This window comes from Somniosus microcephalus, chromosome 5 (genome assembly GCF_052327205.1).
Source record: "Somniosus microcephalus isolate GS21.2 chromosome 5, FLI_Smic_1.0, whole genome shotgun sequence".
NCBI classification, from domain to species: domain Eukaryota; kingdom Metazoa; phylum Chordata; class Chondrichthyes; order Squaliformes; family Somniosidae; genus Somniosus; species Somniosus microcephalus.
The window spans coordinates 205,522,230-205,549,748 of record NC_140991.1 but is presented as its reverse complement, the minus strand read 5'-3'; the positions used below and the strand labels follow the sequence as shown (position 1 = coordinate 205,549,748).

At 47.4% G+C, this 27,519-nt stretch overlaps 1 protein-coding gene across 1 annotated transcript in view; it reads right to left on the bottom strand.

Annotated features, from left to right (window-relative positions):
* Positions 1 to 27,519, bottom strand: part of LOC147117530 (secernin-1-like) — a 174,557-nt gene that overhangs the window by 56,108 nt on the left and 90,930 nt on the right. Inside the window, exon 3 of the mRNA XM_085988591.1 lies at positions 21,084 to 21,265. Coding sequence (XP_085844717.1) covers positions 21,084 to 21,265 — 182 coding nt within the window. The remainder of the gene's footprint in view (positions 1 to 21,083; positions 21,266 to 27,519) is intronic.

The window sequence follows — 27,519 nt, the reverse complement described above, 5'->3', positions numbered from 1 at the left end:
CCAAAAACATGTAGAATTGGAGCAATAGCCAGAAGAAATAAGCCAGCAACTAACCTGTGTAGTTGATGACCCCTTTGGGGGTCCTTCATACTGCTTAATGCATGTTCAGCTGTGCAGGGTTAAGAGGGGGCGCCAGCTGGAACGTGGAGCTCCAAAATGGCAGCATGGCTGATGTCATGATCTGCCTGCTCTGCATACTTCCAGTGGACGTTAGGTGAATGCGCGTCAACCCCTTTAACAAGATGGCAGCTGGCGTGCTTCTCATCAGAAGTGCGCGCGCACAAACACCTTGGCGCTATTTTGGAGCCCCAAGGTCACTCATAGCGTCCAAAAAAAAGAGCGCCACCGAGCCCAATTTCACCCCCATTTTATATAGCAAATAGTTTAAGAAAGGTAAATCCACAACACCATTTCAAATTAACGGTTACAGTTGGCAAGGCAGGCACAGGGTTCAAATTAGCAAAAGGCAGAGTTAGGACTAACATCAAGAAATTGTTCTTCAAAACAAAGAATGAACAACGTATGAAATAGCTGGATAGAGTTATGTGGGCATAAGTTCTGGAATCTTTTAATAAACAGTTGGATGCTATGATGGGGGCTGTGGGATATTTCTGGGTGGATTATGGGATCTTTCTGCATATGTGCAGACAGGCTGTGACTGTTTGGCCAGTGGATATGTGCAAAGTACTGGCGCCAATGACTTCAGTCACAATGAGGTACTCGGTGCATTTAGACGAGCAGCAGTAGGAAGACACAGTAAAAGATGTGTCTTCCTTGCCGCCGGTCTCAACAAATCACGCGAGATTCGGTTGGGTTTGATGCCGGCTGCACGAGTCCCATGCCTCAGAAGGTAGCAGCAAGCTCCTTCTATATTGGCGCTATTTGAATTTGGATTCTGACACTAGCCTGTGAGCTAGCTCTGGACACTTTTGCTATTAAATCTAACTCCTTTATTGCTACAACAAAATCATAGCGTGGATTTTTGTATTCTCCCAGAATACAAATTTAAACTGCACCAATATAAAAGCAGTTTGAGATTATGGCTTTGAATCTACACTTCAAACTTGCAACTTCTGGGCATTCCTCAGGGTAGAAATTAACAAGTATTTGAGAAATTGGAAATCAAGCCTGAAAAGCTTTAAAAACTATTTGAAAATCCTTGTGCCTCCTTGCTTTATTTAGTTTCTCTACTTAAAACTTCATCAGTGTACTTTTTTTTTTACATGTTAAATTATTATATATTTGAATCCTAATACATCATTACCACAATGGAAACGTAAAAGAAACTGCTGTTACTTGGCATGCACCAGTCTCTCTTCCAAAAGGGCTTTGTGCTGTGATACATTCTTTTGTGCCAGCAATGCTATGAAAATATAAGCAGTTTGTTGTTCACACCTCTACATTTCATACTATGCTAATTATCCTAGCACAAAAAAGCAGATGCATTGCAATAAAATAGTTAAATCCCTGTTACACGAGGTACCATGGTAGTGCTCTAGGTAGGTTACGAGCATATTAAGATAAAAAGAGGCTCATGATAAAGGTACAGTATACTACTTACAGAATGGTATTTTCAACTACACATCATTTAATGTTAATTTGATCATACATTTAATCTTTAATCATGTATTACAAGACATTCTATTCAAGTTAATCTATATTGGCAAAGCAGATCTCCCTTTTATCAGAATACCAGCTGGATTGCCCGGCGGTGCCGAGGCTTTTTCGAGGGCATGTTGTTGTTGCAAGAGGGAAAGAGCGCGAGCGGGGGGGGAAGAGCGCGAGCGGGGGGGGAAGAGCGCGAGAGGGAAGAGCGCGAGCGGGGGGGGAAGAGCGCGAGCGGGGGGGGGAAGAGCGCGAGCGGGGGGGGGAAGAGCGCGAGCGGGGGGGGAAGAGCGCGAGCGGGGGGGAAGAGCGCGAGCGGGGGGGGAAGAGCGCGAGCGGGGGGGGAAGAGCGCGAGCGGGGGGGGAAGAGCGCGAGCGGGGGGGGAAGAGCGCGAGCGGGGGGGGAAGAGCGCGAGCGGGGGGGGAAGAGCGCGAGCGGGGGGGAAGAGCGCGAGCGGGGGGGAAGAGCGCGAGCGGGGGGGAAGAGCGCGAGCGGGGGGGAAGAGCGCGAGCGGGGGGGAAGAGCGCGAGCGGGGGGGAAGAGCGCGAGCGGGGGGGAAGAGCGCGAGCGGGGGGGAAGAGCGCGAGCGGGGGGGAAGAGCGCGAGCGGGGGGGAAGAGCGCGAGCGGGGGGGGGAAGAGCGCGAGCGGGGGGGGGAAGAGCGCGAGCGGGGGGGAAGAGCGCGAGCGGGGGGGAAGAGCGCGAGCGGGGGGGAAGAGCGCGAGCGGGGGGGAAGAGCGCGAGCGGGGGGGAAGAGCGCGAGCGGGGGGGAAGAGCGCGAGCGGGGGGGAAGAGCGCGAGCGGGGGGGAAGAGCGCGAGCGGGGGGGAAGAGCGCGAGCGGGGGGGGAAGAGCGCGAGCGGGGGGGGAAGAGCGCGAGCGGGGGGGGAAGAGCGCGAGCGGGGGGGGAAGAGCGCGAGCGGGGGGGGAAGAGCGCGAGCGGGGGGGGAAGAGCGCGAGCGGGGGGGGAAGAGCGCGAGCGGGGGGGGAAGAGCGCGAGCGGGGGGGGAAGAGCGCGAGCGGGGGGGGAAGAGCGCGAGCGGGGGGGGAAGAGCGCGAGCGGGGGGGGAAGAGCGCGAGCGGGGGGGGAAGAGCGCGAGCGGGGGGGGAAGAGCGCGAGCGGGGGGGGAAGAGCGCGAGCGGGGGGGGAAGAGCGCGAGCGGGGGGGGAAGAGCGCGAGCGGGGGGGGAAGAGCGCGAGCGGGGGGGGAAGAGCGCGAGCGGGGGGGGAAGAGCGCGAGCGGGGGGGGAAGAGCGCGAGCGGGGGGGGAAGAGCGCGAGCGGGGGGGGAAGAGCGCGAGCGGGGGGGGAAGAGCGCGAGCGGGGGGGGAAGAGCGCGAGCGGGGGGGGAAGAGCGCGAGCGGGGGGGGAAGAGCGCGAGCGGGGGGGGAAGAGCGCGAGCGGGGGGGGAAGAGCGCGAGCGGGGGGGGAAGAGCGCGAGCGGGGGGGAAGAGCGCGAGCGGGGGGGAAGAGCGCGAGCGGGGGGGAAGAGCGCGAGCGGGGGGGGGAAGAGCGCGAGCGGGGGGGGAAGAGCGCGAGCGGGGGGGAAGAGCGCGAGCGGGGGGGAAGAGCGCGAGCGGGGGGGAAGAGCGCGAGCGGGGGGGAAGAGCGCGAGCGGGGGGGAAGAGCGCGAGCGGGGGGGAAGAGCGCGAGCGGGGGGGAAGAGCGCGAGCGGGGGGGAAGAGCGCGAGCGGGGGGGAAGAGCGCGAGCGGGGGGGAAGAGCGCGAGCGGGGGGGAAGAGCGCGAGCGGGGGGGAAGAGCGCGAGCGGGGGGGAAGAGCGCGAGCGGGGGGGAAGAGCGCGAGCGGGGGGGAAGAGCGCGAGCGGGGGGGAAGAGCGCGAGCGGGGGGGAAGAGCGCGAGCGGGGGGGAAGAGCGCGAGCGGGGGGGAAGAGCGCGAGCGGGGGGGAAGAGCGCGAGCGGGGGGGAAGAGCGCGAGCGGGGGGGAAGAGCGCGAGCGGGGGGGAAGAGCGCGAGCGGGGGGGAAGAGCGCGAGCGGGGGGGAAGAGCGCGAGCGGGGGGGAAGAGCGCGAGCGGGGGGGAAGAGCGCGAGCGGGGGGGAAGAGCGCGAGCGGGGGGGAAGAGCGCGAGCGGGGGGGGAAGAGCGCGAGCGGGGGGGAAGAGCGCGAGCGGGGGGGAAGAGCGCGAGCGGGGGGGAAGAGCGCGAGCGCGAGGAAAGGGGGAGGGGGGAAAGGGGGGAGGGGGGAAAGGGGGAAGGGGGGAGGGGGAAAAGCCAGCAGACCCTCTCCCCTCTACTGGCGATGGCTCCGCTGAGCCCCGTGCCGCCCCACGCACCGACATGCCGAGCGCAGCGCCCCGGTCAGCCCGAGCCCCACCCTCCTGAGGCGGCCGATTGCGGCTGGCCGGGCCCGGTTGCCCTGGTAACCCTCCTCCCCTCTCCGCCTCCCGATCTCCGGGATCAGGCCTGGGCCTGAGCGGCTTGAGACGGCCGATTGCGGCTGGCGAGCCCGGTTGCCGGGGTAACCCTCTCCGCTCCCGCTCCCGCTCCCCTCCCGAGCCCCGCCGCTAACCTGCTCGCTTCCCTCTGGCCACGCTGTGTGTGGAGGTGCACGTGCGCCGTGCAGCGCGAGCGCGAATGAAGCCCCAGCCAGCCTTTACCAAGATGGCTGGCCGCTGGTTCGGAATTGGGCCCAGCGGGGGGGTGGGGGGTGAGGGGTGGGAGGAGCTTGCCACAAAACAATTGCCTAGGGTCCAGCATGGCTGGCAACAGACGCCCAGGCTTCGAGGCCTACCTGCAAAAACGGGGAAAGGTAGGAAAATGAATGAGATTAGATAAAAGGTTTAGAAAGTAATTAACTTTTTTTTAAAACAATGTGCTTTAAAAGCAACTTTTTTTTCCAAGACGCAGAAAGCAGGAAAAAGAAATCAAAAGTTTGGAATCAAGATGGCGGCGACTCACCTCGGTTCAGAACGATAAGGCACGCCCACACACGCACCGATTGGTCGACCGTCAGGTCACCGAAGCGTAGGATTGGTCAATCGTCCCATCACTCGACTCTAGGAAGGCCCGCCACGCAGCGATTGGTCGACCGTCGGGTCGCTCGTCTGTACGATCGGTCGACCTTAACGTCACTATGCTAATGAGCGGATAATGAGATGCTAATGAGCGGAATTTTGAACGTTTTTTGGATACCGCGGGCGCAATTTTTCGTCTCGCCGAAACGTAAATACACTTACGACCGTTCCGGAATCGTAAGCTTTCTTTTGATGTAACGCACGTGTAGGTACGCTCTATAACTTTAGAGTGTACACAGACAGATCCTTTTTATATATATATATATAATATATATATATATATATATATATATATATATATATAGATAGATAAAATGTACTTACCACCCAACAAATGCAACCCAATAATCTCATTTTGAAATATATGGGTAGAAAATCAGTAATTTTTATTTCAATTTTGTGGACATCATTATCATAACAAAAAAAAAGGCAAGGTGCCCAAGTAACCATCCACATAACCAGATACCCACATTCCAGCAGCCTCACTGTATGCTTCAAACAGAACAGTACACAGAACTGGCAGACCCAATTAAAAAAACCATGGAGAAAATCACCAGAATAGATTCAGGTACTTCCCAGTAGGTACAGGGCAGAACAGAAATAATACTCACCTACACTATTCTATGGAATTTGGGCTATCAAGCCAATAAAAGACCTCATTCTTCATTTGATGTGTACCTTCAACCTTCTGGCAGGAAGATAACCTTTGCTGCTTAATTGTTCTATTTAAGTCTTAAATGTGATTAACTAAAACTAAACAACGGCAGCAACACCCATTTATATAGTGCCTTTAATGTAGCAAAACATCCCAAGGCACTTCACAGGCGTGTTATCAAACAAAATTTGACACCAAGCCACATAAGGAGATATTGGGGCAGGTGACCAAAAACTTGGGTCAGAGAGGTAGGTTTTAAGAAGCATCTTAGAGGAGGGGCGGAGTGGTTCAACAGATGGTATAGTGTTTGTTTTACACAATTACAGTAAATAAAAAGCGCAGGATTGCAGAGAAATGCAAAGTATTATTTAACAGCCATTGCTGAAACCAAATGAAGAGTGAGTGCAATTACGAAGAGAAATTTGAGAAGGCAGAAAAATATGCAATTGTTTGCTGTTGTATTTATTTTGCCTCACTTGTGCCACACAACTGATTTTTAAAAAAACATTAAATTAATACAATGCCAACCAACAATGTGCATAAAATGTGCTGTGGAAATTAAGACAATCTGCCTGTATGACAGTCTTCTAATCAACTAGGTTATCCTCACTACAGCTTACATGCCAATCCAGTATGCCTATTTAATAATGGCTAGGTATAGTTTGAAAGGTCTAATCTCCATGTAGGTAACAGATCCAGGAGCTTTTGATCAGGCAGCAGCATAGCGTCTCTTGGATGGACATATTCGCCACAACACATCAGCCAGAGCGCTCAGGTACCACCTCCATTTCCCTACACTAGTTAGAAAATACCAGAGGGCAATCGCAGCCCTATGTCACAGGTTAGATGTACTTGTGGACATTCTGCAACGTGGGTTTGACCACATTAATAGGGAAACAAGTACATAGCAATACACTTTGCTGTATCATGGTGCACAGTTGTTAATGCAGGTCTTTGCCAGCTGAAGCATTGTACATACTTGTACAAATTCAGCAGTCCTACCATGTACTGCACAAAAATGTACCCATTCAGGCCTCCATATATTAGTCAGCTGAAGGCCATTTGAGAAGAACATCAGGACATCATCCTGCAGCACTGTGGCTGACATGACATTCTATCCAGGTGTGACCCTGTGGAGGATACCTTAGTTAACAATTCCTCCTTCCATTCTCAGTAGTTAAATCTGTAATCTGTAAATAAGAATAATGTTTACAAACAGCCTGGCAAATTTGACTTTTATAATGCTATCAATTATCGATCTCAAAAACAAATCACGTTTCACAGATTAACAGTTTTATATATTTATAAATGTTGATATTGCACTGAAAAGTACTTTTGCACTTAAGGGAAAGAATGAACTTGCATTTATACAGCACCTTTCACATCCTCACGACATTTCAAAGCACTTCAAAGCCAATTAATTACTTTTGAAGTGTAGTCACTGTCATGTAGGCAGTTAATTTGTACACAGCAAGGTCCCACAAACAGCAAATGAGATGAACGGCCATAATCCATTGGTGTGATGCTGGTTGAGCAAGTAATGGTGGTCAGGGCACTGCTCTTCTTCAAACAGTGCCATGGGATATTTAACAGCCAACTGAACAGGCAGATGGGTCCTCAGCTTAATGTCTCACTTGAAAAGTGGAATCTCTAAATGCAGCACTGCAACAACTTGTTTGCTTAGATTATGTACTCAAGTCCATGGTGGGGCTTGAACCCATGACATTCTGGCTCAGGAGAGTGTGCCAACGCTGACACTGTAATTCAATTAGCTCTGAACACTTTAGTTCTGTAAAAATTATTGCGTTCTCCAATTAACCATTAAATGTGTAACCTCAAACTGCTTTGGTGGAAAACCACACAGTTACGACCATTAGTCACAAGAACAATATTGATGAATCGCAGACCATCATAGATGAGCCTCAAATTAATTCTTACTCTGACTGAACTATTCAGAGAACTCATCCTAAATTCTTGCCTAAAGTTATATCTCACTTTCACTGAAGCAAGGAATTTGAGGTTCCACTATTTCATTGCCCTCCCCACAAGTCTAATCATGAAAGAAACCTGGATTCCTTAGATGTCTGCAGAGCTTCCAGACCCAACAATTCTGTAAATCACAGCAACTATTCCATCCTATGGTCCCAAACTGTAGGGAAACAATTAACATAAAAACATAACAAATATTACTCTCTTGACTCAGCCCCAACATTCCCTCCCCCCCCAAAATAAACCTTGGCCTGGATTTTGCGTTGAGAATAACAGTGAGGTTATCAGCAGTCACCGTTATTAGAGAGTAAATCGGACAGCAACTTGCAAAGTCCGCACATGCGCAGTTAAACGCAGAAATCCGGAAGTTGCGGCCCAAGTTACCCTGCTCCTCCACAGGATGCGCTTTAACAGTACCTCATTGGTAGACTCGGCATTGAAATCAATGCAAGAGCTTGAAGTTGTGGTACTTGCCCACTAGTTACCCACTAAACACGGCAGAAAAAGTTAGAGCTGGTGCATTCAGGTGTAAGTGAATTCTTAACGGCGTGATCAGTCAGAATTACTGCTAACCAACCTCTCTGGCCCATGTGGAGTCTCATTCCATCATAATTTAATTAGTGTTGGAGCTTTAAAAAAACATTTTTTTTTATTTTTTTTTAAACTTTTTCTGTCTGTCTCTCTCTCGCTTAATCCCATCTTTCTTTCCCAATCTGTACATGATTTAATCTAATTTATAATTCCTGGTTTAGACTCTGCAGGGGTTATTTCGGTGAAATGGGGAAAATAGGCACTAAATGGGAGCTGTGCTAATAAGACACGCCTATTACAAGGGGGGGGGGGGGGGGAAAGGAGTCCACCTCGCCCCTCTGTCCCTCTCCTGCAGCAGCTGGTGCTGCTCGGTCAGGCCTCATGTCCTCCTCCCATTCCTCCTGCAGACCAAGGGGGACCCCTAGCAAGATGCCGATGAACTTTCTCCTGGTGACTCCTATAAAGGTGTCCAATAAGGTGGAGTAGCACAGCACTTACTCTTTTTAGGTGAAGTCCTCAGAGAATTTTCAGAATAAATGTTGAGAAAGTGTTGAAGTCTTGACAGTGTCCCAGAAAGTTTCCCAATGTGTTTCAAATGTCCTCTTCAAACCTCCAGCAGCAAGTGAACAGCAAAAGGTGATATATCTTTAAGTAGCACTCTAAATCCTCAGCAACGACTTGTTGACTCCCAATCAGCTGGTCACTGTTAGGAGGGCGTTCGGTCAAGCGCTATCCACCAAAATGCTGTGCAGCCTCGTTATTGAGCACTACCAGGCAATTTAAGTGGCAATCAGCCCTTTAACAATCCTCCGGGTGTCTGTTCCTAGTGCAAGCTTCAACTCATTTACCATGATGGCGTGTTGCACTAAACGGAGGCTAAAGCAGCATTTCAGCTCAAGACCCCATCTTGGCCACCTTGGAGGCTCTAGTGCCTGAAGGAACCATTGAAAATCGCTCCCCTGCATGTTTCAATGAGGATTCTTCAATCTGATTGGTTGAAAAGCCTCACTGTTGCTTACCTGCCAACAGATGCCTCATGTTCACTGTAGAGGGCATTGCGCTGGATCAGACATCTGATGACAGCAAGTCTCCACTCAAAAGCCCACAAAAACTCATTGGACAGCTGTCAGCATAGTGACAGCGAGTGCCATTCCCATGCCACTGACCGCAAAATCCGGCCCTTAACTTTGGCAGGGCTGCCTATTAGCTAGTGTTAAAACCCCTTTGCTGAGAACGCTCTCCTCCTAGTTGGTACTACTACGTTATGCTCCTCTGATTTATGAAGAATACCAAATGAAGTAAGTTAGATTACCTGTCTTGGTAAGGTATCTTCATTATTCAAATGGATGCACCCTCAACACAATGTGTTCTGCCCCATCTATCACCATAGCTTTTGATGAGGTTTCCATTTCCAAGTCAAGGTGACACATCTAATTAAATTCTGTAGCTGAAGGTCAAAATGAGCTGATGATCAGGTTGACTGCCTGCTCTTTATAGCGGAACAGCTAATCACATCCTGACAAGCAAAGTTATGGCATCACCCTCTACATGTTAAACATATAATCCCCAGAAGCAAGTGGACAACAGGCAACTGCTCACCCTTATAACAAAATGATGCAGATCCAAAGCACAATCCCGATAGCATGCAGCATAAGCTATGAATTAACTGCAACTGGAGTTTTCGATAAGCCAACCACTGCATGCGAGACCCCAAAGTTGGCATGACGTCTTGGAAAATTTGACCCATAGTTTCAGGTCTCTACAACGCTGCTCTTAAACTCACTTGTAGGAGGTGTACAAGAATAGTCTGGGATACTAATTTCTTCCCTCCTGTTGTGTGGGGAAGCATCTGGCTTTCCCAATGATGATAAAGATTGAGAATTCCGCATGCAATGAGTCGCAAGTGTGAACTACAACTGCGATGTGGTGTGTTGAAACTCCAAAGTATTGCACCATTGTGCCCTCAACTCATTTTGTCACAATAGAGAGCATCCTGACAAACTGTATCACAGTATGGTATGGCAGCTGTAGCTACTATGACCGGAAAGCCCTGCAGCGGGTAGTCAAAACTGCCCAACGTATTATCGGCACCCGGCTACCGACCATAGAGCACATATACCAGAAACGCTGTTTACGGAGGTCACGGTCCATCATCAAAGACCCTACCCACCCCAGCCACAGTCTGTTCGCCCTCCTGCCATCTGGGAGACGCTACAGATGCATTCGCACCCGTATGACCAGATTTAGGAACAGCTTCTTTCCCAGGGCTGTCATCCTACTGAACTCCACAAAAACTCTAAAGCCTGCACATCTGCCAATGCACTTTATTATGGTTATATTTATGTTAATGTATTACAAGCCAAATGTACGTTGAATGTTTAAATGTCTTAATCTAAATGTACACTCTCGGGAGCCGCAAGCCTACATTTCGTTGTACTGCACTTGTGCACTAACAATGACAATAAAAGTTGATTTGATTTGATTTGATTTGATTTTTGCCAGACATTTTAGTTCCCCTGCTTCAGATCTTTAATCCTTCTTGTCTACAGATGGACATGCACCAGAAGATAAAAAAATTAGAAACTCTATTTTTCCTCGGGTGCTATACTACAGGAAACTTTGTGCTATCCGGCACCGACGGGACCGAGCGGTTGCCGTTCCCTCAAAACTGCCGGACACTCCAGCGCTAATTTTGAAACATACGGAGATTTTCAGCTCCGTGTGAATCAACAAACCCTGTTGCTTAGCAACAGCTTCTAAACAGTTGGCAAGCGTCTGTGTAGTGTCTCTAGCTGAAGCTGTTGCTTAGCTACAGACCTTGCAGAGCTTGACTGTTGAGAAAAAAGCAACGAAAAGAAAAAAAACGTCTCCTGATTTTTGCCGGTGGCTCGAGCTTGCCGGACATTTAGCTTTCAAATAACACAAAGTTTCCTGTACTATCAAATGGAGCAAGAATGTATAGGATCTTGGAATGCTATCGCGATGAACAATATGTTGTTACAAAAGGGTTGTAGTGGTAAATTAATTCACAGGCTTGTGGCAAGTACAATTAGCCACATTTTATTTTGAGAAAGTCAATATTTTGTGGCAGTAATTTAAAACTAAAACTCAAACAACAGTGCCCAGATCAGCTACTCACCTCCCATGTTCTCATTAAAATTTAATGGGGAAAAAAAAAGAGATCAGAGCATAGAAAGGAATAGTATTCAGTTATTCCAGTGTGCTTTACCTCCACCCTCATCAGGTACCAGCAATCCTATGTTTTAATGTAGGAAACCTCTCCAGGAGCATAAAATATCAGAGCCACAATGTACGCAAGCACTTCATTGATCTTCCCATGACAGGGTTCCAATCTCCAGTCTGAATATCAATCAATTTCTTTTTCAAGATGGCTGCCACTAGGCTGGCAGTTCCATAAGGAGTTCTGGAGCTCTTCACTTCTATCCATGGGAATCTCCTGCCATCCTTTGTCCTTTCTATCCCAAATCTCCTTGCTTCCACTGTTCAAGTTCCCCTGGCTCCATCAGTTGGTGCATGTTAGCCCCAACTACAAGTTACCTGCCTTAAACCTGCAATACCCATTCCCCACACTTGCTCTCTGCTTGTAAAATTTGGTTTCTGAATTCCTGGACTTCTCAGGACATCAAGACTACGTTTCTGCATTGGACTACACCGTAAGACACATTTGCTGTATCAAAAATTTACTGCTAAAAAAATTATCTTCCCACCTGTGACTGTTTCTCTGCTGAGCTGGGTGACTCGTTCTACTGGTTTTTCTGCTTTGTTGGTCACTGGCTTGTGGTTTTACATTTTCTCCAATGTTTTTGATCTCCAACTTCGCATTATCTTCCTGCACCGCAACCAATTCTCATTACCACAGCAATAACCTCCATCCTTCAATTCTCTACCCTTTAAATAGCTTCTGGATTTCACGCGTCTGCTACTCCTTTCTCCAAGCTTGGACAACAGTTCGGGGATGCTCCCCACCGACTCCATCCTACCTATGTCAACTTTTTCCCTCCACGGGACCTCCGAATAACTCTGAACTCCATACTATTGTCACCAATCTATTCCCTGCTACTACCAGGAAATATGCATCCCTATAATTGCTACATGATCAGGCCTATGTAACTTGAATTTTTCCGTGTGTTCTTTCACGTGCGCATTTTGGCTGCCACTCTGGACCCGAGCCATTCACTTCTATTTCCTCCTTTTTCTCCCCCCTTTTTCTTTTCTCTCTATCCCTCCCTGATTGCTCTCTCCTGTCATCGTGCCGCTCTTCATCTCTCCTCTCGAATACACTGCCCTCCCAAATCCCTACCCCAATCCTTCATTACTTTTCGACCTTCCTACTCTCCTGCCACTGTCCCAGGCTTGACTCCCTCTTAGAGAAGCCTACAGCTTCCCTCTGTGCCTCTCGGCATCCTCCGAAGGGCCCACCGTGGCACTAGTCGCTGCCTCCTCACGAGTAGCAATCCCAACTGTCCCATCCTACTCTCACACCGACCTTCCCGTCCAGCGTACCTGCGGGGGGGCTCATCTCGCCAATCTCCTCCCCGTCCAACTCACCCCTCCAAGCACTGACCCTGTGGACTCTGGCAATGGATCAGCCATCACCGACCCTCTCTGCATCTCCCTGCAGAATGTCCGTTCACTTGCGAACAAGGCCCTTGCCATCCATGAGCTTATCGTGGATGACTGCATTGACATCATGGCCCTGACAGAAACTTGGTTGAGGAGTGATGACACCTTATCCTATATGAAGCCTCCCTGCCTGGCTACACCTTCCACCACTTGCCCCACCCAGACCGCCGTGGTGGCGGTGTGGCTCTCATCACCAAATCACACCTTGGTCTGTCCCCCTACTCCTCTGGCACTTTCTCCTCCTTTGAGCAGCTCACCTTGTTGCACCCCTCTCACCTTATTTAAAATTGTCGTTCTCTACCACCTACCCAAGTATGATAATTTTATCACCGAGATACCCTCACTGCTTTCCTCCCTCAGCCTCTGCACCGAGCGACTTCTCGTTCTCTGTGATTTCAACCTCCATCTCAATACATCATGCTCTCTCTCCTCGGAGTTCACTAGCCTCCTATGCTCCCTTAATCTCTCCCTCCACGTGAACTCCCCAACCCATATTCACGGCCACCCCCTCGACCTGGCCATCTTTCGTGGCCTCGCTACTCCCACCATGCCAATCGAAAATAAAGCCATCTCTGACCACTTCCTTGTATCGCTTTCCAGCCACACCCACCTTCCCCCACCCAACCCTATTTCCTTCTGTGTCCGCCCCTGGGGAAAAAAAACTCTCCCAACTGCACTTATGAAATCCCAACTGTCCAGCCTTTGGTCCTCCATTCACGACACTTCTGCAGCTACCGATCTGCTCAGCCACACCCTCACCACCACCATTGATGTCCTAGTCCCTATTAAAATCATTAACGTTTCCACCACCTCTCTTGACCACTCCACTGTCTGTGTTGTCAGATTGCTTGTCCGACACCCAGTCTTGTATGAGCTGTAACTTCCTCCAGCTAAACATTGGGAAGACTGAAACCATCATCTCCCCACCCCATCACAAACACTGTACCCTTGCCACGGATTCCATTCTTCTCCACAGCCACCGTCTCAGATTGAACCAAACTGTTTGCAACCTCGGCATCCTATTTGACCCCAAACTGAGCTGCTGGCCCCATATACTTTACCATCACAAAGACTGCCTTCTTTCATTTCTGTGTCGTTGCCCACCTTCGCCTCACCTCAATCCATGTGCTGCTGAAGTTCTTATCTATGCCTTTGTCACCTCCAGACTCAACCATTCCAATGCTCTCCTGACCGGCCTCCCATCCTCCATTGCCAGTTCATCCAAAACGCCGTTGTCCCTGTCCTCTCAAAATGTTCTTGCTAAATTAGATTGGCTCCCGATTCTGCAATGCTTCAAATTTAAAATTAGCATCTTCGTGCTTAAATCCCTTTACAGTCCAGCTTTTCCTTTTCCCTGTAACCTCCACCAGCCTCACATCCACCCTCACCCCTGAACACTTTGTTCCTCTGACATTGGCTTCTTGTGCATCTCCCCTTCTCATTGCCCCACCATTAGCAACTATGTTGTTTGCCACCTAGGCTGCATGGTCTAGAATTTCCTTTCTAAACCCCACTGCAAACCATTTTTATTTTGAATGGCGCAATATAGCTGTAGTTGTTGCAGCTGTAGGAATACTGGTCGAGAGATCCTGTATGGTGGGATCAGTGGAAGGGGAGATTGTGGAGCACTGCTGACAAAAGCACAATTCATTTTTTTTCAGGGCTGGGTTGGCAGTGGGAAGGGGTGACAAGCATGGATGGGAGTAGGACTCAACAAAAATGGAATGCCTTCAAGGACATAATACTGAGTTAGCCTGACATCAGTAGAGAAAATGCTAGAATCTATATTATGGACGTGGCAACAGGGCACACAGAAAATCATAATATGATTGGGCGGAGTCAATACGGTTTTATAAAAAGGAAATCATATTTGACAAATCTGTTCGAGTTTTTTTGAGGTGTAACCAGCAGGTTGGATAAGGGGGAACCAGTGGATGTAGTAAATTTGGATTTTCAAAAGGCATTTGAGAAGGTGCCATACAAGAGGTTTTAACATAAGATTAGGGGCTCATGGGATTGGGGGTAATATATTAGTTTGGATTGAGGATTGGTTAACAGACAGAAAAAGAGTGTAGGACTAAACAGATCACTTTCGGATTGGCATGGTGCCGCAAGGATCAGTGCTTGGGCCTCAACTATTTACAATCTATATCAATGTTTAAATGAGGGGACCGAGTTTGCTGATGATACAAAGCTAGGTGGGAAAGTAAGCTGTGAGGAGGACGTAAAGAGGTTGCAAAGTGAGTGGTCAAGAAGCTGGCAGATGGAGTATAATGTATGGAAATGTGAAATTATCCACTTTGATAGGAAGAAAAGACGAGCAGAATATTTTTTGAGAGAGAGACTAGCAAATGTTGGTATACAGAGGGATCTGGGTGTTCTTGTACATGAATCACAGAAAGTTAACGTGCAAGTACTGCAAGCAATCAGAAAGGCAAATGGTATGTTATACTCCAACCCCCTTGCAATAAAGGCTAAGAGTAAGGAAGTCTTGCGGCAATTATATAAAGGTATTGGCGAGACCACACCTGGAGTACGGTGCACAGTTTTGGTCTCCTTATCTAAGGAAGGATATACTTGCCTTAGATGGGGTGCAACGAAGGTTCACTAGATTGATTCCTTGGATGTGAGGGTTGTCCTATGAGGAGAAATTGAGTAGCATGGGCCCAATATTCTCTGGAGTTTAGAAGAATGAGAGGTAATCTCATTGAAACATAAAATTCTTAGAAGCCTTGACAAGTTAGATACTGAGAGGCTGTTTCCCCTGGCTGGAGAGTCTAGAACTCAGGGTCATAGGCTCAAGATAAGGGGCCAGCCATTTACGACTGAGATGAGGAGGAATTTCTTCACTCAGAGGGTTGAGAGCCCTTGGAATTCTCTACCCCAGGGGGCTGTTGTATATATTCAAGACTGAGATCGCTAGATTTTTGGACACTTAGGAAATCAAGGGATATGGGGATAGGACGGTAAAGTGGAGTTGAGGTAGAAGTCATGATCTTATTGAATGGTGGAGCAGGCCCGAGGGGCCTTATGGTCTACTCCTGCTCCTATTTCTTATGTTCTTATAAGTATGCAGGATTAGTTCATTCCAAGAACTGGTGAGCACAGGCTAAACAAATAAAAACCTAAATGGATTACCAAGACAATGCAAAATGAAGAGAATGGGAAACAAATTCCAAAAAGCCAATAGGGGAAAGGCCTACAAGACCAAAATCACTGGAGAAAATACAGGAACCTCCAAATAAATGTAAAAATGGTAGTCAAGAGGAGCAAGGGGGACATTAGAAAAAGAACACTATTGTAGAAGTCAAACCCAATGGTGTGAAATTCTGACAGTGTTACAAAAGCAAGTGGACTCTCAAAAGAGCGACCCTTTAATGCTGCAAATGGGATAGAAATTTAATACAACTAATAATAGATAACATATTAAATGACTACTTCCTGGAAGTATTCCTTAGAAAATGAACAAACTTGCATTTATGTAACACCTTTCACATCCTCAGGACAGCCCAAAGCACTTCACAGCCAATGAAGTATTTTTGAAGTATCGTCACTGTTACCGAGGCGCAAACAGTAGACAATTTGAATAGAGATATATCTCGGCAATGAGATAAATGGCCAAATAATCTGTTTCAGTCATGTTGGCTGAGAGATAAATTGTGGCCAGGGCGCCAGGAGAACTCTCCTGCACTTCGAATACCACTATGGGATTTTTTTTACATTAACTTGAGCAGGCAGATGGGATATCGTTCTAAATCTCACCCAAAAGATGGTACTTTTAACAATGCAGTGCTCCTTCAATACTGCACTGAACTTTCAGCCTGGAGGATGTACTCAAGTCCTATAGTGGGACTGGAACCTCAACTTTTCTAACTCAGAGTCAAAAGGGTTACCACCAAGCCAAGGCTGACATTTAGTCACTATGACACTTGTTATAGGAGGTTCTGTAACTCTGCTTAATGACTTTGTCATTGTTTGCATAAAAATCCTGGACAGTGTTAAAAAAACAGTAAATTCTAATGGCCAGACAGTGGCCCGGAATTTGCAATCCAGATGACTATGAACTGGCAGCGTCATTCTACCTTTGAAACTGACCGCAACTTCGGGATCTGTCGCATGCGCAAATCCTGAAGTTGCAGTCTGTCTTTCGCTGCTCCAAAACAGTCTGCACTGTGCACGCACCGCCCCCCCCCCCCACAGAGCGGACAATCAGTGAAATCACTCAAATCAGGGAAACTGATGAAAACATCGGCTGTTCCCCAGTAAGTACGCCGTTAAATTCCCCATTAAAAGTTAGACCCAAAGGGATTAGGTGTCACTGGGGTTTTACAGTGTATTGACTGCTAAACAAAGGTTATGGGCCTGAAAAAATAATTTAAATTTTGTGCAGTGTAAAATTTATTCATTTTAAATAAAAATAAAAATTAATAAACTTAAAAAAAGTTTGTTCATCTTTATTTCAAGTTTGTCTCCCCCCACCCCTCAATGTGAGAGCCCCAGGTTTTGTTTTGCTTTAACAGTTTTAAAGGTTAGAATTTTAAGGGCATACCCACTTCCTTATTCTCTGTCTGAGAATTCTGCCTTTTGATTGGCTGAGACAGCTTGTTAACATCAAAGTAACTCACAGTAGGGGATCCCCACTATACTCCGTTGATTTGAATTGAAGGTCGGAAAACCCGAACTTCTCGATGCAGAGATCGTGAGATGTTTGTGCGAAGCTTACTTCGGGGCTAGCGGCGAACGCCTTTGCTTCGCCGCTGATCGCAAATTCCAGGCCAGTATATATTCAAGGGTGCCAAGTGAGATGAGGGAAAAACCTACAATGTGCTGACCTTGATTACAGGTGAGTCAATGATTACAAGAGATGTCCCACTATATTGGAAACAAGTAATCACAGTATCTACTTCAAAATATTAAAATTGGGTATTATACCCAATCAGCCTTACTTCAATAAGTGGCAATGGAATTAATCATTTGGAATAAACTTGAGGATTATCCTAATAAATAGCAGTCAACATGGTTTCAAAAGTGGGAGGTCCTACCTGGCTAACCTTTGACTTTTTCCAACAAATTGGCATCCCAAGTGGATGTTTAAAGCAAACTGGTTAAATTCAATTTTTAAAAAGTGCAAGGTGTTACTAACTTGGGGGGAGGGGGGAAGGCAAAACTTAATGAATGAAATTAGATTTAGTGGTGGTGGTGGGGGCAGGGGGGGGGGGAAGAGAAAGATCACCAGGGGATGGTGGGTAGAGAATGGTTGGGTGGAGGGGGTTCGGTGATTGCTGCGGGGTGGGGAAGATGTCAGATCACCGACCCCCCCCCTCCCCCCCACACTAATCTCTACTAACCACACCCGCTGCCCGGTGATTGCTCCCCCCCACCACACCACTAAACCTACCTGCTCCTGGACTGCGGCCTTGTGCTGCAGCCTTCTGCATTCGACAAGCAGCCATACTTGTCAATCAGACTGGCTGGTGGGCAGGGAACCTGGGGGAAAAAATCCAGACACCCTGGAGTCAAAAATCAACGGCGTTCCAGCAAAAACGCACTTCCGGGTTTTCAGACCAGCTCTGAAACCCTGCCCCAGTAAATAGCGGGGCCTCAGACTCTTCACCCTTGACAGAATGCAAATGAGGGGGACCTTCCAGAGAGATGTAACAACTTGAATTTATATAGAACTGTTATTATAGTAAAACATCCCAAGTGGCTTCACAGAAGCTAAACAATTTAGTAAGATACTAAGTAGAACATAAAAGTTTAAGCTGGGGTACTATTTCAAGTTAAAAAACTTGGGGACATAGGCACAAGTTGGTAAAAGGCAAGTATGAAAATGACATCAAGGGGCATATTCTTCACAAAGAATACTGAATACCTAGAATAATTTTCCAGGTGAGGGCAGAAACTTCAGAATCATTCAAGATGCAGAACTATAGATTTCTATGGAGGAACCAGTTAAATGACCCAAATGGCTTCCATTATCTTTACTTAATCACCTTTGTGAATTTACAATATAGCAGTTGGAAACATGTGCCAAATGCATTTTTTTTTTAATGTTTACTACTGAACAGTGATTTCATCAGATGATGGGCCAGAAATTCGCGGCCAGAAGCGTGAGTACGGTCGGGGTACTCACGCATTTGGCCGTTGGAAATGCCGGCGTTCAGCAGGAACAGCGCATGCGGGGAACGCCGGCATTTCCAGACCCGAGGTCTATTCACAGCGCGTGCGACTGCACAGGCAGCGCTTGCGCAGTGAACTTTGTGGATTTCAATGATGGATTCAGTGAGGGTAAGTCCTTAGAAGTTACACATGAAAAAAGCAAGTGTAAAGTTGTTCATTGGCTGCGGAGGAAGATATATTTTATCGTGGAGCTTCTGAAATGCAATATTTTTGTTTGGGAAAGGGAGGGAAGTTATTTTAAGAAATTTTAAGTAAGTTTTAAAGTTAAAATTTTATTTTTTTTATTTTTTAAAAAAGGGTTTTCAGAACGGTAGGTAGAAGGAGCAATTGTGGCTGTGTGAATGGAATGTGAGAATGAGTTATGTATGTATGTCCACATATATTCCTTTACGTATATGTATGTATGTTTTATATTCCTTTACTAATGTGTATGAATGTATGTTTTTAATTATGATTTTCCAATAAGTTACTTTCTCTGAAAGTCATAATTAAATAATACATTCATATACATAAGTAAAGGAATATATACATAACACGCAAAGGAATATATACAGACATACATACTTTCAGAAGCTCCACGATAATAAATATCTTCCTCCGCAGCCTCTGGAGCAACTGTACCCATGCTTTTTTCATGTGTAAGTTGTAATGACTTGACCTCACTGAAAGCATTAATGAAAGCGGCGAATTATACTGCGCACGCGCTGCCTGTGCAGTCGCACGCGTTCTGCCTCTGAACCCCTTCGTTCAGAGGACAGGAAATGCCGGTTTTCCCCACATGCACTGTGCATGCTGAAAACCGGCATTTCATCCGGCCAGATGCGTAAATACCCCGACCGTACTCGCGCATTTGGAAGGGAATTACTGGGCCAACATTTTACATGTCAATAAAATGAAAAATTTAACAATTGCACGACTTGCCCCCTCGCATCTGCGACTGAGGGTCCAAGGAGGTGCATTGCGCAAGAGGTCATCATCGTACGTATCCTCACACTGTTCCCTTTGGGGAACTGTATGAAGTGGTGGAAGGATTTATGGCCGTGATTAACGCTCATTCCGTGACCGTAACCATCTTTGAACCAGCCATTAGGGTGGTTAGTCCTATGGCGGGAGGGTTTTACGGGCTCCCACAACCCATCTGAGGGGGGGGGGGCCACCAACACCCACGGACGCAAGTATCCCGCTGGATGTCCACCCAGAATTTAAAGTTGGAGCTCCGACTCCACTTGCCGGGACTGTCTGGAGTGGGGTTCAAAACCCTACTCCTTCTGGCCCAGCGGCGGGGATGCTTACTGCTACGCAAAAGGCCCACTCCGCACAAAAGGTGACACCCATACGTTTCCTGCGCCTTTTCCCTCCCCGTGACTGGAGCCCTATGCTGCCATTTCACGTTGCTAATCGGATTGGGCCTTTGTCATAGCGGTAGGATCCCCGCCGCTGGGCCAGATCAGGGTAGGGTTTCGAACCCCGCTCCAGACAGTCCCGGCAAGTGGAGTCGGAGCTCCGGCTCTAAATTCTGGGTTGACATCCAGTGGGATATTTGCGTCCGTGGGTGTGGGTGGCCCCCCCTCCTTGTATAGCTTGTGGGAGCCCGTAAAACCCTCCCGCCATAGGACTAACCGCCCTAATGGCTGGTTCAAAGATGGTTACGGTCACGGAATGAGCGTTAATCATGGCCATAAATCCTTCCACCACTTCATACAGTTCCCCAAAGGGAACAGTGTGAAGACACGTATGACGACGACATTGCTAAATAAATAAATGGAATTAAAAAAATTCTTTTAGGGCTTTTAAAAGTCTTTAAATTGCTTTAATTCTCTTTAAAACTACTTCAGATTACTCAAAATAATGTAAACATTTAAAAAAGTTTATAAAAGTTACCAAAATCTTCAAAAAACTTCCAAAAACCTATTTAAACTGCTGCTTTGCATGTAAAAATGCTTAGCAGCTTGACAGAAACATTGGGGGCGTTTCCAGTGAAACTGAGACCTCAAGGGGCGTGTCTCACTTGCACTGCACGCTCCTGGCTTCGCGCTGGCTGCACTCCTGGGCGGCGTGACGTCATACGCTGCCCGGGATTCTTCTTTTTCAAACACCAAGTCCAGGCGTCCCTGGAGCTGATCGGCAGTAGCGCGGGGTAAGTGCATATACGGGGCTTGCACGCGCGGCAAGCCCCGTTCACCAATTTCTGGCCCTCTATTTCTGTATAGTAAATAAATGGACTTACAGCAGATCACGTCAAAGGAGGCAATGTCAGTTTTTGCAACTCAAATACAGAGGGTATTTCCATTGCGTTCTATCTCCAAATGATCAAGTATTCCAGCTACCAATGTTATTAAATTGCAACATTTCTAAACTCCCAAAACAAGGCATTTTATCAATATTTCAGAGAAGGAAAGAATAGGAGAGGCATTTTCTTTTGGTATTCTTTCTAACCATTAATTACCTGACAAGATCCATCCCAAGTAGTGCTTCTGTCTCTGCTGCTTTCTCTCTAGTCATCACAGCCCCATTACCAATGCAGACTCCATGGTCGTTGGCTCCCATTTCTGCCCCCCACATCCAGGATGATTTGCTTAGTGTTACGGCAAGTGTCCTCTGTTCTTGATCAATAGCAATATATGTGCACTGCCAAAACAAAAGAAACAAAAGGTCAGTCATCTGGGCGCTACAAACCATCCTCCCATATTTCTGATATAAAGAATCAGTCATTGTTGGGCTGTATCTTAGGTTATTGAGGAAAGCAAGGGTTCAAATTGCAGAGGCTCTGGCCACAGTCTTCCAATCGTCCTTCGATGTGGGGGTGGTGGCAGAGGACTGAAAATGTTACACCCGTTTAAAAAAGGGGAGAGGGGTAAACCCAGCAACAACAGGCCAGTCAGATTAATGTTGGTGGTGGAGAAACTTTGAGAGACAATAATCCAGGACAAAATTAACTGGCATTTGGAAAAGTATAGGTTAATAAATGAATGTCAGCATGGATTTGTTAAAGGCAAATCATGTTTGACTAACTTGATTGAGTTCTTTGATGAAGTAATGGAGAGGGTTGATGTGCACATGGACTTTCAAAAAGGCATTTGACAAAGTACCACATAATAAACTTGTCAGCAAAATTAAAGCCCATGGGATTAAAGGGACAGTGGCAGTATGGATACCGAACTGGCTAAGGGACAGAAAGCAGAGTAGTGGTGAATGGTTATTTTTCAGAATGGAGGGAAGTGTACAGTGGTGTTCCCCAGGGGTCAGCATTGGAACCACAGCTTTTTTAGATAAATATTAATGGCTTAGACTTGGGTATACAGAGCATAATTTCAAAGTATAAACAAAACTCGGAAATGAAGTAAACAATGATGAGGATAGTAACAGACTTCAGGACTGGTGAAATGGGCAGACACATGGCAGATGATATTTAATACAGAGAAATATGAAGTGATACATTTTGGTAGGAAGAATGAGGAGAAGCAATATAAACTTAATGACACAATTTAAAAATGCATGCAGTAACAGGGAGACCAGGGGGTGTACGGAAACAAATCTTCGACGCTGACAGGACAAGTTGAGAAGGTTGTTCCAAAACCAGATGGGATCCTTGGCTTTATTAGCAGAGGCGAAGAATACAAAAGCAAGGAAGTTATGCTAAACCTTGATAAAACACTGGTTAGGCCTCAGCAGAATAGTGTGTTCAATTCTGGGCACCACACTTCAAGGAGGATGTCAAGGCCTTAGAGAGGATGCAGAAGTAGTTTACTAGAATAGTACCAGGGATGACAGATACTGTTATAAGATAAGTAACAGCAGGATTAGGCCATTCGGTCCTTCATGGCTGATCTTCTACCTCATCTCCACTTTCTTGCCCTATCCCCATATCCCATGATGCCCTTAGTATCGCAAAATCTATCGATCTCCGTTTTGAATATACTCAATGACTGAGCAGGCACAGCCATCTGGGGTAGACAATTCTAAAGATTCACAACCCTTTGAGTGAAGAAATTTCTCATCTCAGTCCTAAATGGCTGACCCCTTATTCTGAGACTGTGGCCCCTCGATCTAGATTCCCCATCCAGGGGAAACATTCTCCAAGCATCTACCCTGTACAATAGCAAAATACTGCGGATGCTGGAAATCCGAAATAACAACAGAAAATGCTGGAAAAACTCAGCAGGCCAGGCAACATCCGTGGAGAGAAATAGAGTTAACGTTTCAGGTCGATGACCCTTCATCAGAACTGGCAGGAAATGAAACAGATTAAAAGGCCAGTTTGGGGGCTGGGAAATGGGGGAGGGGATGAAAGAACAAAAGGGAAGGTCTGTGGGAGGTGAAGAGACATTAGGAGGTATTCAAGGCGAGACGAGATGGTAATCGGACAGGTAGAGACAAAGGATGGCTCTGGATGAAGTGTGAAATGCGCTGGCAGAATTAGACAGCTGCCATGTGGGAGAGAAAAAAAGGGGAAAAGGCACAAACCAAAGGTGTGGATAAAAATATATAAAGATGTAATAGGGGCCGTTTCCAGTTTCCTGGCCCCAACCGCCTCCTTTTCACCATGGACGCACAATCCCTCTACACCTCCATCCCCCACCAGGATGGCCTGAGGGCACTCCGCTTCTTCCTTGAACAGAGGCCCAACCAGTCCCCATCCACCACCACCCTCCTCCGCCTGGCTGAACTTGTTCACATTGAACAACTTCTCCTTTGACTCTACTCATTTCCTCCAAATTAAAGGTGTCGCTATGGGTACCCTCATGGGTCCTAGCTATGCCTGCCTTTTCGTGGGATATGTGGAACACACTTTGTTCCAGTCCTACTCTGGTCCCCTCCCTCACCTCTTTTTTCTGGTACACCGATGACTATCGGTGCCGCTTCGTGCTCTCGCCCTGGACTAGAAAATTTCATTCACTTTGCCTCCAATTTCCACCCTTCCCTCACCTTCACATGGTCCATCTCCGACTCTTCCCTTCCCTTCCTCGACTTCTCCGTCTCCATCTCTGGGGATAGGTTATTGACCAACATTCACTACAAACCCACTGACTCCCACAGCTACCTGAACTACACTTCCTCCCAGCCCGCCTCCTGTAAGGACTCTCTTCCATTCTCGCAGTTTCTCCATCTCCGCCGCATCTGCTCCGACGATGCCACCTTCCACATCAGTGCTTCCGATATATCTTCCTTTTTCCTCAACCGAGGATGCCCCTCTACTGTGGTTGACACGGCCCTATCTCCCGCACTTCTGCCCTCACCCCTGCCCCACCCTCCCGGAACCACGATAGGGTTCCCCTTGTCCTCACCTTTCACCCCACCAGCCTCCACATTCAATGGATCATCCTCCGCCATTTTCGCCACCTCCAACATGATCCCACCACCAAACGCATCTTCCCCTCCCCTCCCCTTTCAGCATTCCGTAGGGACCGCTCCCTCCGAGACACCCTAGTCCACTCCTCTATCACCCCCAGCACCCCTTCCCCTTCGCCCAGCACCTTCCCGTGCAAGCGCAGGAGATGCAACACCTGCCCATATACCTCCCCCCTTCCCACTGTCCAGGGCCCCAAACACCCCTTCCAGGTGAAAGAGTGATTTACTTGTACTTCTTGCAATCTAGTATACTGTATTCGCTGCTCACGATGTGGTCTCCTCTACATTGGGATTGGGTGACCGCTTTGCGGAACACCTCCATTCAGTCTGTAAGGGTGACCCCGAGCATCCGGTCGCCTGTCATTTTAATTCACCGGCCCATTCCCACTCAGACCTCACCATCCTCGGGCTCTTGCATTGTTCCACGGAAGCTCAGCGTAAGCGTGAGGAACAGCACCTCATCTTCCAATTAGGCACTTTACAGTCCAAAACACTCTCTCAGCCTTGAATATACTCAAAGATTCAGCATTCACAGCCCTCTGGGGTAGAGAATTCCAAAGATTCACCATCCTCTGAGTGAAGAAATTCCTCCTCATCTCGGTCTTAAATGTGTGGTCTCACTAAAGCCCTGTACAATTGTAGCAAGACTTCCTTACTCTTATACGCCAACCCCCTTGCAATAAAGGCCAACATGCCATTTGCCTTCCTTACTGCTTGCTGTACCTGCATGCTAGCTTTCTGTGTTTCTTGCACGAGGACACCCAAATCTCTCTGAACACCAACATTTAAGTTTCTCACCATTTAAAAAATATTCTGTTTTTCTATTCTTCCTACCAAAGTGAATAACCTCACATTTCCCTACATTATACTCCATCTACCACCTTACCGCCCACTCACTTAGTCTATCTATATCCCTTTGCAGACTCTGTGTTCGCCTCACAGTTTACTGTCCCACCTAGCTTTGTATCGTCAGCAAACTTAAATACATGACACTTGCTCCCTTCATCTAGGTCATTAATATAGATTGTAAATAGCTGAGGGCCCAGCACTGATCCCTGTGGCACCCCACTAGTTACAGCCGGCCAACCTAAAAAGACCAGTTTATGCCTACTCTCTGTTTTCTGTCCGTTAACCAATCCTCTATCCATGCTACTATATTACCCCCAACACCATGAGCCCCTATCTTGTGTAATAACCTTTTATGTGGCACCTTATCAAATGCCTTTTGGAAATCCAAATATACTACATCCACTGAATCCCCTTTATCTACCCTGTTAGTTAAATCCTCAAAAAACTCTAATAAATTTGTTAAACACGATTTCCCTTTCATAAAACCATGTTGACTCTGTCTACTCATGTTATGATTTTCTAAGTGCCCTGTTACCACTTCCTTAACAACGGATTCCAGCATTTTCCCCGACGACTGATGACAGGCTAACAGGCCTGTAGTTCCCCATTTTCTCTCTCCCTCCTTTCTTGAATAGCAATGTTACATTTTCTACCTTCCAATCCACTGAGACCATTCTAGAATCGAGGGAATTTTGTGTTTAACTGCAGCTGATTGGTTTTTGCACACTTCATAAATCTCACCAGCTACAGCAAGGCGAGGACTGTTGGATCCAGGAGTTAAGTGCCTTTACACTAACTCCCTGGATCCAGGGTCCCAGCCTAACCCACACCCCGTGATCAGAGGGGGTTGGGAACCTGTACAGGGAGACAGGAAAGGGAAACAAGGATAGAAGCAAAAGACAGGAAGGAGAAAAGCAAAAGTGGCAGTCAGAAAAAACAAGGGTTTAAATCAAACATGGCCACAGTAAATAATAATTCTAAAAGGTCTAAGAGTGTTAAAAATAAAAAACAAGCCTGAAGAGATTAGCGTGTAAAGTTAAGGCACATGGGATTGGGGGCTAGATACTGACTTGGATAGAGAACTGGTTGGCAGACAGGAAGCAAAGAGTTGGAATAAACGGGTCTTTTTCCGAGTGGCAGGCAGTGACTAGTGGGGTACCGCAGGGATCGGTCATAGGACCCCAGCTAGATATAGATAAATAAATGATCTAGACGAGGGAACTAGATGTAATATCTCCAAGTTTGCAGATGACACAAAACTGGGTGGGCGTGTGTGCTGTGAGGAGGATGCAGAGAAACTCCAGTATGATTTGGACAGGTTGGGTGATTGGGCAGATGCATGGCAGATGCAGTATAATGTGGATAAATGTGAGGTTATCCACTTTGGTGGCAATAACAGGAAGGCAGATTATCTGAATGGCAATAGGTTGGGAGAAGGGGAAGTGCAACAAGACCTGGGTGTCCTTGTGCACCAGTCACTGAAGGTAAGCATGTAGGTGCAGCAGGTGGTTAAGAAGGCAAATGGTATGTTGGCCTTCGTAGCGAGAGGGTTTGAGTACAGGAACAAGGATGTCTTGCTGCAGTTGTACAGGGCCTTGGTGAGACCACACCTTGAGTATTGTGTGCAGTTTTGGTCGCCTTATCTGAGGAAGGATGTTCTTGCCATGGAAGGAGTGCAGCGAAGATTCACCAGACTGACACCTGGGATGGCAGGAATGACGTATGAAGAGAGATTGGGTCGATTGGGCTTATACTCGCTGGAGTTTAGAAGAATGAGAGGGGATCTCATTGAAACTTATAAAATTCTAACAGGACTAGACAGACTAGATGCAGGAAGGATGTTCCTGATGGCCAGGGAGTCCAGAACCAGGGGGTCACAGTCTAAGGATAAGGGGTAAGCTATTTAGGACAAAGATGAGGAGGAATTTCTTCAGCCAGAGGTGTGAATCTGTAGAATTCTCTGCCACAGAAGGCAGTTGAGGCCAATTCATTAAATATATTCAAGAAGGAGTTAGATATATTTCTTAAGGCTAAAGGGATCAAGGGGTATGGGGAGAAGGCAGGGACAGGGTACTGAATTTGGATGATCAGCCATGATGTCATTGAATGGCGGAGCAGGCTCGAGGGGCTGAATGGCCTACTCCTATCTTCTATGTTTCCTCTCTCCCCCCGCGGTATCCGAACTCCTTCCCAGTCTCCCGCCCTCCCCCCCCCCCCCCCCGCAAACACACCGATGATCCTCAGGCTGCCCCTTTCCTCTCTCCCCATCACTGATGATCCTCATAGGAACAGGAGTAGCCCATTCAGCCCCTTGAGCCTGTTCAGCCATTCAATGAGGTCATGGCTGATCTGCAATGTAACTCCATATACCTGCCTTTGGCCCATATCCCTTAATAACTTTGGTTAACAAAAAGCTATCAATCTCAAGTTAACAATTCATCTAGCACCAATTGCTGTTCGCAGAAGAGAGTTCCAAACTTCTATCACCCTTTGTGTGTAGAAGTGTTTCCTAATTTCACTCCTGAAAGGTCTGGCTCTAATTTGTAGACTATGCCCCCAGTCCTAGTATCCCCAACCAACAGAAATAGTTTCTCTCTATCAAGCCATCGGTTCCCCTTAATATCTTGAAAATTTCAATCAGATCACTCCTTAACCTTCTAAATTCTAGGAAATACAACCCTAAT